Raw genomic sequence first — 16349 nt, 5'->3', positions numbered from 1 at the left:
GAACCATTAGTGAGTGGTGGCGCCTCGAAATTCGGGAAGATTAGCGAAAATCCACTTTATCGGCTCTAACGTCCGATCCTCTGGAATTATCTTCAGTTTCGACTCAGTTTCTGTCGAATTGGGTCGCGGCGGTCCTAACGAGCCTATCCAGAACGTCGTAGGTCGCCGGGAACGATTGAACAGCTGTAGCGGCTCAGAATATGGAAAGATGCGTAAATCTTCGATTTATCGGCTCTGGCTGCCGATCCTTTAGAAACGTGTCTTGTTTCGACCGGGTTTCTAGTAATTGGGTCACGACGATCCTTACGAGCCTATCCAGAACGTCGTAGGTCGTCGGGAAAGGGAAACATGCGTAAAATTCCAACTTTCAGTTTTTTCGCGTGTCCGTGTCCATGGTAGAGCCTAGGGATTTCCTATTTAGGTCTAGCATGCCTTATCTCGTGCTTGGCTGTCGCAGAGACGTATTTTCTGATCATTTCCAGCCAGGTTGGAAAGATTGGTGAATTTCGAAAACGCTCGAAAAACTTGTATTACGACAAGACCTATTATGACAGGAGGTTGGACTGAGCTGCAGAAGCAAATGGATGTGCAAGATTTTCGAATCCGTCGTTAGTTTTATTTCAATATTCATAGCTAAAAATAGTAAAAAAAATTACTGATTAAGTATTGGAAACAATTTCGTGTCTTAACGTTCTTAAAGCAAATATAACCTACGTTCTAGCGCACATTAAAAATTCATGTTGCCATACCCGTATGGGGATTTTCATCGATCAATTCATTCAATTCTAAAATTTATAATTAGGTTAGGGTAGGTAGGTAATTATAGTTTCAAATTCAGTTTCGTGTAAAACAGGCTTTATCTGTTAATATAATACTAAAAACAAACTTTGGGTTTTTTTAGCTTTGGAAAATAAACCACTGACATGAACTTGGTTTAGACGGAAACAAATTGGATAAGAGATATATTCCTATATATTCCTACTCATTGTAAGTATTTTCTTAAGAGTTCTTCTCTACGCACAGAGTAATTAGAAACTTCAATATGTAGCGCAATACCACAGAGTAAGTAATAATCTGTGGCAATACTATGGATACTTCTGGTAGAATATGTTTGCACAAGATAAAAAAATGTATTCCTCCACTTCCCCAATAAACATTTTTCATGTTTCAGAAACGTTTCCATTTTCTCGAAACGTTTCATAAAAAATCCTTAATTCATAAAAAAGTGGTTTCAGTAACATTCTTTTTATGTTCCATTTATGCACTCGATATTTTTGTTTTACGTTTCAGTATATTTTCAGAAATGTTTGAGTAACATAATAATTTTATTACCATATTGTTCTCATAATGCTCTCAACTTTAGATAATTTTCATTTCAAAAGCGTTTTTGAAATAGTATAAATAGTGTAATTTTTAAAATATTTCTAATACTCTTTTGTGATATTTTTATATGTATTGTGAATAACTTAATTCGAACTCCAGACAACTTTTTCTGATTTCTCAAAAAATTTAACTAAAAAAAGTTGTTACATTGTATATTAAAAAAATAATAAATATGCTAGTTTGGGGATGCGGCAACTTTTACCAAGAATTTCTTTCTTTTTGAGAAGCCACTGACAAAAGTTTCTAATATGGATTACGAATTTTGCCATTCATCGTACAAATAAAATTGTCACAAAACAATATCAGAAGCATTTTAAGAAAGCTACACATCATTTTATATTGTTCAAATACGCTTCTGGAATGGAAATTTTCTAATGTTGAGACCATCGTGAATATGGTAACAATGACGAACTGATAATTAGAAAAAGTTAGTTATGATTATGAATCTTGTAATGGTAGGTACAAGAAAAACAAATAACATTACTGAAAAATAATATAAAGTTACAATTTCTTCTACGCATGGTCAATATTATATCTATCCTTTTAATAATAATAAATTATACAGCAGAAATAAGGATACAAAATGATGACAAAATAAATAACTGTAGGTATACCTAAACTCTTTTATTTAAGCATGCCTATACACATAAACAAATATAAATGTTTGTACAATATATAAAATAAATTACGTCTATTTCATTTGATTCATTCATATTTCAAATAGTTCTCACTGACTATATAGGTAGTTGCTCTTCAAATTATATTGAAACGTATAGTTCCATGTTCCATTTTCTTAGTTCTTGTCCTTTGTCCTCTTGTCTATAATAGGTATTAGGTAGTGGGTAGAGTGGTAAAGGTCTTTTAATATCTCATGACTCATGAGCCGCGAAATGCGCGAAAGGCGTGGCGTATCCCCATAATTCTTCTAATAAGCACGTTGTGAAAACATTGACTCAGAACTAGACCATGTGCATCATTACAAGTAGACATGAACTATGGCGCTCGGGCATCAATAAAGTCAACTGGCCAACGTTCGTTATATATATTTTTATTGTTTAAATTAAAATAATAAAGAATAGGGCATTTTATTATGATATTTGTCATCAGATCAAAGGCTTGTTTATGCTAGAGCTCGAGTGAGACTGTGAATAATAGGTGTAATGTTTTTAGGATGTAGAATAATTTAGGCGACGGTCGGAATTATGTTTCTGCGCATATGAAGGTCAAAGCTCATAAGATTTTAAAACATCTCTATAACTATGTTTAGGTAGATGTGACGCAAAATTTGAAATCTCTTTACACATATCGTTTTAAACATTTTGCATCAATATTCATTATTTTTATATGCACCTTACAATAACCACAACTGCACACACTACAAATTATCACATCAAATAGCGTCAAAGTACAGATGGAGTGCAACGAAGCCAGGCAAACTTTGAGGGAAACTGGCTAACCGCAAACCTAACCTAATATAATACGATTGAAAACGACACACGGGAAACAAATAAACTCGGGCTGTTACGCGCAATCTACGCAAGTCACGAACATACATTTTTTCTAGACTTGTGTTATAAATATGCTACCGCAATTTTTTTTTCTGTTTATGTCTGTTTGTATAACAAAGGCAAATGAACTAACGCTTGAGAGGGATTGGGGATTGAGAGCAAAATTTAACTAATGCCGAATCTTTCATAAGACAAGCAAAAAAAGCAAAGGGTTGTTCGTCTGTTATGTTTCCGAGATCGAAAAGGAATGTTTCGAGTAATGTTTGAAACTCTCTTCAATTGGAACGTTTCGTCTATGTTTCCATACGCCGACGACCTGACAATCACATCCCAATCCGTAGATCCCAGATATTCAGCCTTCCTCCTCCAAAACTCCTTAGACCAACTTGAAACCTGGTGCAACAGGTGGAAAGTCAAAATTAATCCCAACAAAAGTTCGGCTATCCTTTTTACCAAACGAAAAATCCCACAAAACCTCGACAGACTGACACTATCCCAGGAACCCATCTCCTGGAATCGACAAACACGATACCTGGGCGTGACGATGGACCAGCGTCTCACGTGGAAACCGCACATCGTGGAGACGGTAGCGCGAGCGAAGACCACCAGGGCTAGGCTCTATCCCTTACTCAAAGGTGGAAACACCCTCAGTTTAAGGAATAAGCGAACGCTTATCAAGGTGGTACTTCAACCGCAGCTAACCTACGCCTCCACGGCGTGGGGTCACGCGGCAAAAAGCCACTTAAAGTCATTACAGGCTGTGGAAAACATAGCCCTCCGCACGGCCACCGACGCGCCCTGGTACGTAAAAAATACTGACATACTACGAGACTTACAATACACAAACGCTATACAGACAATAAGACAAAACGCGGAGAAACGGTTTGACGTAGCCGCTAGACATGACAATCCCCTCCTCAGGCAAGCCGTTGACTACGTACCCGACGTGACCGACAAACACAAAAGACCTAGACACCAACTTTTTGACCCTGGGTGACCACCCCAACGACCCCCCCCCCTGCCCGCTAACCTTTTCTGTTTCAGAGACAGCCAGGATCAAGAAACGAAGACAACGACACACACACACACAAACACACACACACACACGCACGCACGCACGCACGCACGTACGAACGCACGCACGCACGCACGCGCGCACACACACACACACACACGCACACTACGCACTACGCACTACACACTACACACTACACACTCCCCATACCCTCCTTACCCCTCCCCTCCCGCGCTAACCTAAGGGCCATCTTAGCAAAGCGCATCCCGGGCTGCATAGCCGCANGAATATTCGCATATCTTGCAACGTCAGAATCTACATACTTTTCACGCTTTTTAAATTTGCCACTTAAAAATATTCCAAAGAAAGCATTGATATATTCCTTCAGTTTTATTTGAAGCAAATACATATATTATATAGTGAGATATAACACCAATTCCCACAACACTAGATTACTGGAAGCAATAAATGATGACAAATTATGGTTACTGGTTAGAAGTTAAAACCCATATGTCAAAGTCGTCAAAGTACATACTACATATCACTGAATAGTGAATATATACATTTTCGCCATCTGTTCAGGTTAGACAAGGTTAGAAATACGATTAAAAGAGATAGAAACAGTAACTACAAGTCAGACGTATTCACCAATATTCACTCGCGAAAAAAGCCTATATGTTTCACTAAATAAGTTTTCAAGTGCTACATTTCTGTAATGAAACAGAAACGTTTCTATTTAGTTAATGTGTCAAATGTTCAGTAAAACAGCTCATTTGCAACGTTTCATTTAGGTTTCATGTTTAGTGGGTCACAACCGACTTCTTGTTGCCGCCTCTATTCTTGAAATCTAGGAAGGACACTTCCCGTATCCAATAGCATTTGGCAGGTTTGGACAAGTGTTTTCGGGCTGGAAGAGGCTTTCCTGCGAACATTGTCCAGAATACATTTTCGGAAATCGAATATTGTTATATATACACATTGATATAGTTAAAAATGTTGCTTCAAAATTAAAAAATTATACTTTTCAAAAATTTATAGATTTTCGGGCTTTCTTATTGAGTTGAGTTCCTGCATGAATTTTAATTTGACTAACGATACATAATTAGTTTCTCAATAATATATTTTATTTACATCAAAGTTATTTAGATTGTAATGATTTTTTTTTGTAGAAACAATGCAAATTATCGACTCTTAAATGAAGAAGCAGAATTTCAGCAGCTGACTATCCAAAATTCAACATCCTATAATCATCAGGATAGTATAAAGTTGTCCTCAAAAAGAAGCTCATCAACAAGATCCTCCTGTAGTGATTTAACAAATATTGTACCATAAATTATAATAACTGCCACAAATTTTATAATTTAACTGTTTCATGTGAGTACAATTTGCATTTATTATTTTTACAATTAAATAAAAAATAGTTAAAACAAAATGTGTAGTACTTACTTTCCTACCAAGGGAGGAAAATGAAAACTTTACTAACAATAAGAAAGTAAATAAATTTCTTCTTAGGAGAGAAAATAGCATTTACAACCTCCATTTATCCTCGTATTACAAACTTATTACTTTTAATTCCTGTTTCATAAAACAAATCTGAAAGAAATTGATTTATTTCACATAGTTGCAAAGTGAATAAAACCTTTTTTTAATGAAGTAAATAAATACAAGTTTTCAGTTTTTGAGTAACATGCATGCAGGAACTACTTTCCGTAACGTGGGCAGTGCAATGAAATAAATATACTTAATTGCATTATAATTTATTAAAACTCATTAATATCCTTGGAAAATAATTCACTAGTAATTAGCCAACGCTTCCAAACCTAATTAACTCGTGACAAAATTTAATATGTATAATAATTTAAAAGTTTAGAGGGTATAAATCAAACGGGTAACTAATCAGATATTCTACTCAATTAAAAGTGCACCTGACGTTGCAAAAATATCCCGAAAACATTCGGCAGGTATGCATAATCCAACAAAATGCATTGCCAAATTCCTAAATTATTAACGTAGGTAATACACGTACCGAAACCGAAATTATTTTGCGGACAACGTATAATTTCATTTTTTATTTCAATTATGTAAACGCGTAGTAATAATAGATTAGACATAAACAAAATATTACGTAAACTACGCGTGTAAACTGTAATTTAAGTAGATGTACCGGGTGTTCAGTTACTAATGGGAAATACGTTTTGACAAAAGCGCTTCGTTTCGGAGGTGCTAGGTGTTAAAGTTCAAAAAACTTATGCGAGGTGTCTTAAGGGGTCTGTACAACGCTCCACCAGATATAGTACGGCCCAAAATAAGTCGATTTAACTAAACTTGCCTTAGTCTAAAAATTGATAATAACGAAGCTACAGGGTGTCAAATTTGAAAAAAAAAACATTTTCTTTAATATCTTTCGATTACTTCAAGCCAATTTCGTGAAATTTCGGGTTTTTTTGGGATGAGAAATTCGAATTTATCAACGATTTCGTTGTATCTTCTAGAGAGGGTGCCACAAGCGATCATTAAAACTCATTTAAACTGCCAAAACTTTTTTTATGCCACGGTGTATTTCACTTTGAGCCAGAAAAATCTTTTCCTCCAACTTTTCTTCTTAAAAAAGGTATAGGTGCTATATCTAAATCCAACTGTTTTCAACAAAAATACATGCATTTAAAGTAAATGCATAAAAAATTAGTTTAAAAGTTATTTTCAACTCCACTGATAAACGAATTAGGAGCAATCGTTTATTAGCAAGAAATATACCTTTAAAGGAAACACGGAAACGGTGCAATTACAATTTAAAATTTCGTTTATTTAACAATTTTACTGCAAATAGAATTGACAGAGTAAAAAACATAATTTTTTAAAACAATCTAATCAATCTAACACAATCTAACACAATCTAAACAATGTAACTACCTAATAATCTAAATGATCTAAAAATCTGAAAAATAACTAACTATTATTAACCTGTCTTAAAAGAGGTTTAAAATGTCCACTAACTACATACATACAGAGATTAAATCTATGCATACAATTAAACTATACCCGTTGTAAGATTTGTGGATTATTTCTAATTTGTACATTTGTACACATACATTTGTACTGTGTTGAATTCTTTGCCACAGATCGTCTCTATTATTGACGGATGTCGAATAAACCATTTCTTTTAGGGTTCCCCAGAAGATTTTCCCCATTAAGCCGATCAGGCAAAATATGAGGACCAATGACATAAATATCTATCAATTCTACCATTTATCCCATTTTTTAAATAATTCGGTTTACTTAAATCCGGTTTAAAATTCTTTTAAGAACCCACCGTATATAGATTAAATTTTACGATTTATACCAAACTTATCTCATTCGAAAATCAACATGTAGGTACTGAGATATAAACTCCTAAATGTGAAAATACTTCAATGTCTATTGAGACGCTAACAAATATTTTTTACGATTTATACCAATGATACCTGCACCATTCAAATATAACAAAATTGTATAAAATTAAATAATGTAGAAACTAATTCAGCTAAAGATTATTAATTATTATTAATTAGACTATACTAAGTGTTTACACACTTAGAGAGGAGACTCAATTAGTATAAAAATGTTTTGCAAATAGAATATTTTTTCTGTTTAACACCTACTGACTTACCACATTGATGCAATGGAATTTTAGGAACCGCTAATTTCACCGATAGCTCTGCTTCTGTTTATAAGTGTTGGTATTCGCCTATTTGGGGATCGCTGAAGGCAAATAAAGATGTGCAGCTAACTCGCAATTTTAATCAGCATTTGCATACGTTTACCATCATCATCAATCATCATCATGTCCATTAATTCGTTGTTACTGTATTGATCGATCATTTTAATATCCTTATTGTTAAACATTTGTTCACTAACAGTTTTCCAAATGAAAGACAACCTTTTCGCCATGAAAACTGATGATTACCTACCTAAAACTTATTAACTAGCCAATTTTTTTGTTTACAATAACATTATGCTATTTATGGCCACAACTATTCAATTGTTTTTACGTGACAAGTCGTTGACGGCTCTAGAGCAGGTTCTCAATAAGTTTTAACAATTCTGATGAGTGATGATTATTAGTTTTAAGCAGAGCTTTGCAGTTTCAATGATTTTGATTACCTATTGAAAATGTTGTTATATTATTATTAGGTATAAATGCATTCTGCCTATCATCAAAAAATAATCGAAATAGGTACTTGTTTGGAAACACCCTGTATAAAATGCACTAAAATACTGGATTGTCCGTAACTAAAATAGAAAATTTAAGCCCGTTTCTCTGAAATTATACATTTTGGTGACATCCGACAGTATCTTAGGGATACCTACTAAAAAGTTGAAAACTTTAAATATGCCATATCACCATACCGTTGTATCTGGTGTACCTGCATAATATTATTTATTTTATGTAAAACTAAAGTGCGTTATTTCATTTTTATTTATTTATATAGTTATATATTTATTTTAACACTTTTAAATAAGTCTTTTCATAATGTCTGACGATCCCTTCTCTAACGTTTAGCTCCTGCGCCATCTATGAGTAGCACTTACACAATGTCAGCTATGCTTAAAAGGAACCTATAAAAGTAATTCCTCGTTGATTGAAATAAATATTTCAACAAAATCATAGTACAATATATTGATTGAAATATTGTTTTCGTTTTCAACATACAATGCGTTGATTAATATTTGATATTTCAGTCAACCTACAATACAGGGAGACCATGCTACAATATTTCAGTAACGTCATAACGTAAAAGATATCTGTAAATTCGAATGACTTTTAATTTCTCTTTCCAGTGTGTCTTTTATATGTTTTGTGGTTTAGAACGTTTCGATTGGAGTTTTTGAGTTGAGTGGGAGTTTTAGGTTTGATGAAATGTCAAACGCCTAAAATTTGCTTGTAATCGTCATCTAAAATAAAATTATAACAGTTTTCTTGTTAACATTCTTTTGTGTGGAAGTACATAAAACATTTCAACATGCCGGACCATTTAGGAGATGATATGAGGAAAGTTAAAGACGGTAATAAAGAGGAACCAGAGAAAGAAATCAAATGTGAGTACCTCAAAGTGTGTTGATTTAAAAATCAAGCAATTTAGTAGATATGTTCTGACAACATCTATTTTGTTAAATTTTAGCTCTAGATGAAGGTGATATAGCTCTTCTGAAGACATATGTAAGTAGTCTTTACAGAAAAATTAAACATTTTCTTATTTGAGGTTATATTCTATAGGGACAAGGACAATATACAAAAAGCATAAAGACATGTGACGATGATATACAAACTATAATAAAGAGAGTTAATGAACTTACTGGTATCAAGGAATCTGATACTGGGTTGGCCCCACCTGCTTTATGGGATTTGGCAGCCGACAAGCAAACATTGCAAAATGAACAACCGCTGCAAGTTGCTCGTTGTACAAAAATTATTAATGCCGATACCGATGATCCAAAATACATTATCAATGTGAAACAATTTGCTAAGTTTGTTGTAGACCTGGCTGATTCTGTAGCACCCACAGACATTGAAGAGGGTATGAGGGTTGGGTATGTAAAACAAAGCTTAGTGTATCCTGATACATAAATCTATAATTTTAGCGTTGATCGTAACAAGTACCAGATTCACATCCCCCTTCCTCCAAAAATTGACCCCACAGTAACCATGATGCAAGTCGAAGAAAAACCGGATGTTACTTATAGCGATGTCGGTGGCTGTAAAGAACAAATTGAAAAGTTGAGGGAAGTTGTCGAGACTCCATTGTTGCATGTAAGTTTAAAATTGTTTGCTAAATAAACTTATACATTTACGTTAACAATTTTAGCCTGAAAAATTCGTCAAACTAGGCATAGAACCCCCAAAAGGAGTGCTTCTTTTTGGTCCTCCTGGTACTGGAAAAACGCTGTGTGCGAGGGCTGTAGCAAATCGTACTGATGCTTGTTTCATTAGGGTAATTGGTTCCGAACTGGTACAAAAATATGTTGGTGAGGGAGCTCGAATGGTAAGAGAACTCTTCGAAATGGCTAGATCTAAGAAGGCTTGTTTAATATTTTTCGATGAAATTGATGCTATTGGTGGAGCTAGGTTCGATGATGGCGCCGGAGGAGATAATGAGGTAAGACAAATTGAAAATAGTAACTAGTCACTTAACTAGGAAAACATAATATAATGTATTTTAAATGTTATTTGTCAAACATTTCAGAGGCTTTATTAAATTTGACAAACGTCTTGACAGCTTTAATTGAGAACTAAAATACGATTTACTAGTAGTTAAAACATAGATCTGAATTATTGAAATATATTTTCATATATTTAATAGGAAACTTATAAATAATACTCTATGACATTGGACACAGACATTTATTTAATTTTTTTTTATATATGTTTATTACAATTCTAACAAAAATAATTTGAGTTCCATAAAAAATTTATAGATTTAATATAATTGGGCAAGTTTTTAAATTCATTAAGAAAACGATTAATGAATTAATGAATAAATAGAAAGGCTTTTAAAAAACACTGATTACTTTTCGATTTTTGACTAAACTCACTATTTTAACAAATTATAAAATATGAAAACTAGGCAGGCATATCACAAATAAATAAATTTAGACAATAATTTCATTAACAAATTTACCTTTCAATATTTTCCTGTTAGTCTAAAATCATCGCCGATATTTTAGAGCAGCTCTTCCACAAAATATTTATTTCAAACATGATGTTGACAAGTGATTGACAACAACCCTATCATAACTTTGACTGATTTACTTTTTATCACTTCAATCAGTCTCACAGCCGAATGGATTTGATCAGCAATTGAATGAAAAAGTGAATCTTGTAATAAAATGGTTCTATGGAGTCACCGAATGATACAGAGTTAATTTAATATAATTTTATTAATGTTTTGTTGGAAGTACGTTTTTCATTGATTAATTTAAAACTTGCCCATCCACTTATAGGAATTACAGGATGTTGCAATATTTTATGTTTTATTATCAAAATATGATCACTACTATTTTCATCAACCGCCACTGACTGATTAATTGTATGTAATTTTATTTGCCAATACCCGAGTTTCAGTTCCATGTATCATAGAGCATTTTTACTTTAATATGTTGGAGGTCCTATATAAAATATATCTCAATATCTCTTAATGCTGAACCATTTTTAATTAAAGTTTGCAACAGAAAATGTCCTTTGTACCGTGATAAAAAAAATTAGATACCTAGTTACTAATATCGAGTAGCACCTTTTTAATATAATAAAAGTAAAGATAATGATAAATAATACTTGCAAAAGGTAAAAGAATTAAGCAGAATTATCAAAAAAGATCATTGATGTCAAATTACAACCTAAAATTTTCAAATTTCTGTATTGTTAAACAAATTAAGAGTAATTATTGTATATATTTACCAATACATTAATAATGTGTTACTGTACTGCAACTAAAACAGTACATATTTTTTTTTGTACAAAAATCAGCTTTTGTTGCATACTTTGATCTAAGAAGTTTTGCATGGTAATTTATCGACTTTATACAGGGTGTTCCCTAATGATATGCGAATATTTAAGGGTGTATTTCTACATGGAAAATTAATGATAGTTTGCCTTATAATATATGGTTCAAAAATGTTCCGTTGCGAAAATACGGGGTGTTAAAATTTTAGGATTAAAAAAAGAAAATTAATATTTTCGAAACTGAGAGATATTTCAGTGATATTTAGTATGTAGTGATAATTAATAAAGGCACATGTTTTTTAATACAAATATAATTTTTAGGTCTAACAGTGGCGTGCGTACAAGCACTGACTTTAATATTTTTAAAGAAAAAAATGGTACAATGGTTTTTCCCAAACAAAATTATTTTTTAAATCCCGTTCAATTCGAAAGATAAGAAAGAGCTCTCTTGAATTTTTGTCCTGCGATGCGCGGTTTTTGAGTAAAAAAATAAAATACGTTGAATTGTCCATAATTAACTAATGTAATGATTGAAGAATTTTTTTCTTTGAAAATATCAAAGTCGGTGCTCGTATGCATGCCACTGTTAGAGCTAAAAATTATGTTTGTATTCAAAAACTTGCGCCTACTAAATATCACTGAAATATCTCCAGCGGTTTCGAAAATATTAATTAATTTCCTCCTTTTTTCTAAAATTTCAACACCTCGTATTTTCATAATGGAACATTCTTGGACCACGGTTTATAAAGCAAACTATCATTAATTTTCCATGTAGAATCACACCCTTTAATATTCGCATATCATTAAAAACACTCTGTATAGTCTTCCAAATATCTGCAGTTTCAAAATTGTACTTGTACGTTAAATAAGAGACAAACTTTTGTATTAATAAATTGGAATAGATATGTAAGTACAATTCAGTGCATCTATGAGTTTATTAAAAGTTTTCTGAAAGTAATAAACCATGTAATTAGGGTAGAAACAAGAACTCCATATATTAAGGTAGATCTCATCCAGAATGTCACGTATTTACATTTTTCTTTTAGGTACAACGTACTATGTTAGAACTTATCAATCAACTTGATGGTTTTGATCCTCGAGGTAATATCAAAGTTCTAATGGCAACCAACCGACCAGATACGCTAGATCCTGCTTTGATGAGACCTGGCCGTCTTGATCGTAAAGTTGAATTCGGACTTCCTGATTTAGAAGGACGTACTCATATATTTAAAATCCATGCCCGGTCGATGTCTGTTGAAAGAGATATACGATTTGAATTACTCGCCAGATTATGTCCCAATTCAACCGGAGCCGAAATTCGAAGCGTTTGTACTGAGGCTGGCATGTTCGCCATCAGAGCTAGAAGGAAAGTTGCCACCGAAAAAGATTTCTTAGAAGCTGTCAATAAGGTTATAAAATCATATGCTAAGTTTTCGGCTACTCCCAGATATATGACTTATAATTAGGATGTTTTTTCGGCTATTTTTTTATTTTTGAGAAGTGTTAGTTTTAATTTTCATTTAATTAATAAATGATGCTGATTCCATGATACTTTTTTATTTAGTTTTGATTATATACAGAACGTCATACAATACACATCTAATTTTGTTCATCATTTAGAAGTTTGCTTACAAATGTACAGGGTGTTGTTGAAAAAGGTGCCAAAAAAGACAATTTTTTTTATGGAACATGGGCCTACGGTGTTGTTTTTGAGATACCAGGTGTCAATGATTTTTTCAAATAAAATTGATACGATTTCCTTTTTAAGAAAACATTGCCTTAAAATTTGGTACGAAGTAAGCTCTTGAAAATACTAAATATGCAGCATTAATTTGCGACTGTCTTGTAGAGGTCCTTTACCACCAGTATATCCAATTTGTGGAGAATTTACAGATACAATTGTGAAAATGGGGAAAAGGGGAAAATTTCTGTTAATTTGGAAAAGTTCTATACCGGGTATCCACGAGATTACTACCCAGGCTATAGCTTAGGCACGAAAAAAGATATCAATTTCAAATTTTGGGCATGTGTATCATTGAATTTGATGCAAAATTTAATCATAAAAACAACTGACCGTCACTTCCCGTTTGACCGAAAATGCCCTAAACTTTGTTATTTCGTGATTCATCAGAAAAAGTATAAACTGACTTAAATTTGGGCGTCGCTGCATCATAAACCAATTACAAAACTCCACTCTTCGTTGGTGATCGGCTTCATAAAGATGGTGGCATACCTGGTACTTATATGGCTTAAAACTGTGCTTTTTTTAAATCTCTGACTCTCCCGTCCAATTCCAATATTAGCAGCAATTTGCCTAACTGAAGTAGTCGCATCTACCTCAATACACGCCAGAGTATTAATCTCCGCTTCTTAAACAACAATAAACTCGTTCCTCAAGTCTTTCTGTTTAAGTGACATTCAAGCTAAGGAAAATATTTGTCATGTGGCTGTGCACGATCAGCAATATCGTCGCCTGTATAAAGCTTTTGCTTCTCTGCAATTTTGTCTCGTTTCTCCATACACTAGTAACATGTCGATTTGATATTCGCGACATTTTAAATAAAAAAGAAGTAATAAGCACCACCACTAAATGTGAAATGTAACAGCAAAATGTCAAATTAAGTAATTATGAAAATATGGCGTCTAAAAACAAAAGCCTGTCATAGCAACCATATTAAAATTAAGATTCCTAGGCACCTCTGATCTATACATTGACTGATTATATCGTTTTCCATTTATGCATTGTTCAGATGACATTTTTACATTAAACATTTAATATCTCAAAAACTTCGAACTTTGGGTATAGAGAAGTGTACATAAAAATGATTTGAAATTGTTTGTAGAATATAAATTCTCAATTAGTTGTAGGGCATTCCATTAAAATTATTGCAGTTACTTGCTATTAAAGATGACTTCTGGTATTTTCCAGATGTGCCGGAAGTGCTATATTTTTATATCAGTCATACTTTAATACTTCTAAAATAAGTTAAAGATACCATATGACTGTCCCTTTCTTCAACAAAATCACATTTATACCCTAGCGACATTACCAAACGAGCAAGTAGCAATATTTAAGAAAGTTTCTAAACTCCAGAATCAATTTTGTAGCAAAGTGTACAAAGCTAGCGTATTTGAATGTTGTAAAGTAAAATTAAACAAAACTGAAAAATTACAAATGTGAACTTGCAACAAAGTGTTTAACATAATCAGGTAAAGAAAAATTATATCAAGATTAGAAGTTTATAACAAACTTGCTAAATTAATGTTTCTTCACAGTTGGGTGGCCATTGTTGAAAATTTCTTCAAACCCTCAGTAAAACCTTTGCAAATTTAGTTTTATTTGCAAATTCTTGACAATGTTGCAGCAATTTTATTTTCATAAATAGGTAAGGATACCAATTCCATTTAATTTAGGAAACCATTTTTCATGTTACACTGATTTTTTGTACCGTATTTAAAAAAATTGTTAACTGCCACACAAATATTTCAAAATATGTTTTGCTAGATAAATTCAACTGAGAACAAAAAATATCTATATTAGAGCCAAATCCAAATATAGAAAATTATCACCAATCACGTTTCACTTGACGTTTAACTTTGAACTTTGACAAAGTTAATTGACGCAGACGATACCTAACCTACATATATTTACGGTGAGTGTATTCCAATGTTTTCACTGTTGTAATTGGGTAATTAAATTAAAGTTTATAATTTTATAAAACTAATTTTGAAAGAATTATCAGAGTAAAATAAAAAACATAAAATATTCGACGTCGCCTTTATACTTCATATTGCATTTATTATGTAGTGTTGTTAGGCATGGCTTATCTAGGGGCATGGCGGCATGGCACTACCACAGAATAAAATATAGCTATTATAATATAAAGCTATGGCTAATATAGCTCGTGCCTGTGGCATAACCTTTAGGTGCGCCGTTATTTTTCACGTTGCGTACATATATTTTAGAGCTGGGTCGCTCATGAACGACTCGCACGAATGTGCCGGCACATAATCTTGTGCCGTGAACGAACAACTCGCAAGTCGCAACGAAGGAGCTAATCGTTCATCGTTCATACCGGCACCTAATCTGTGACCGGCACTGAGCGAGCACTGAACATTGAACGAGCCGAGAGCCGAGCTCGATTGTTCCACTCCAGCTCCAGAGTCAGAGGTAAATACCACGACTCACGATTGGACTACATATGTGTATGTGTGAATTCTCCATATAACGTTGACTGATTATCACGACAGAAATATAATTTAGGAATAAGTGAGCCGCAAATGTAAAAATAAATGTTTATTATTAGAATACTGTAGAATATTTTAATAGGACATGTAATTGTTTAAAACTGCAATAAATTATTATCAGGATATTAAAAATAGAATAAAGTTTATTTCTCCTAGGCATAAATAAACGGAAAAATAATTAAATTAACAAAATCATCTAAAATTATGTAGATACCTATTACAAATTATAATTTAAAAATATAATTTGGGAGACTTTTTCACCTTGTAAACTACTTCGTTTAGCAGTCACAATTTGCCCTGCTTTGGAAAAAATCCTCACACGGAACAGATGATGCTACGACATGTAATAAATAAGAGTTGTTAAATTATATAAAAAATAATAATAGAGAGAAACAGTTGTTTTTTTAGGTGGTTTTCCTAGTTCTAAAAAAAGAACATAAAATCGAATCATTTGTAATAAACACGATTTTGTTACTTGTCAAAACATTTTCTGAATAAGTGCCACCTCCCACCAGTTGTGCATATTAGTCATAGCCACAACTCGAAAGAGCAGGAGTGAGCAAGAGACGAGTGTTTACTTGAGCAATTGTCAGCATAGTCAACATTCAACATCTTGCACGTGTCGTTCAAATGAACGACTCGCATTGAACGGCACACTTAAATGAGTTGTGCCGCACGTGCCGACACATCCAAAATGAACGAGCGACCCAGCTCTACT

At 33.1% G+C, this 16349-nt stretch overlaps 2 protein-coding genes across 3 annotated transcripts in view; both read left to right on the top strand.

Moving 5' to 3' along the window:
- Positions 1 to 8906: 8906 nt before the first annotated feature.
- LOC108906169 (26S proteasome regulatory subunit 7) lies at positions 8907 to 12930 on the top strand. The gene is made up of 6 exons (XM_018709366.1): positions 8907 to 8982; positions 9066 to 9103; positions 9161 to 9474; positions 9526 to 9694; positions 9750 to 10040; positions 12430 to 12930. The coding sequence occupies exons 1-6, from the start codon at positions 8907 to 8909 to the stop codon at positions 12847 to 12849; spliced, it is 1308 nt and encodes a 435-aa protein (XP_018564882.1). The 3' UTR covers positions 12850 to 12930.
- Positions 12931 to 15007: 2077 nt separating this feature from the next.
- The window catches only part of LOC108906162 (glyoxylate reductase/hydroxypyruvate reductase), a 33665-nt gene continuing 32323 nt past the window's right edge, over positions 15008 to 16349 (top strand). Inside the window, exon 1 of one of the 2 annotated variants that reach the window (XM_018709359.1) lies at positions 15008 to 15036. The gene's annotated coding sequence lies outside the window, so the exon portion shown is untranslated. The remainder of the gene's footprint in view (positions 15037 to 16349) is intronic. The other variant, XM_018709360.2, reaches the window with a different exon arrangement.

This window comes from Anoplophora glabripennis, unplaced genomic scaffold (genome assembly GCF_000390285.2).
Source record: "Anoplophora glabripennis isolate ALB-LARVAE unplaced genomic scaffold, Agla_2.0 scaffold288, whole genome shotgun sequence".
Classification (NCBI taxonomy): Eukaryota; Metazoa; Arthropoda; class Insecta; order Coleoptera; family Cerambycidae; genus Anoplophora; species Anoplophora glabripennis.
This window is presented reverse-complemented; position numbering and strand designations above follow the sequence as displayed.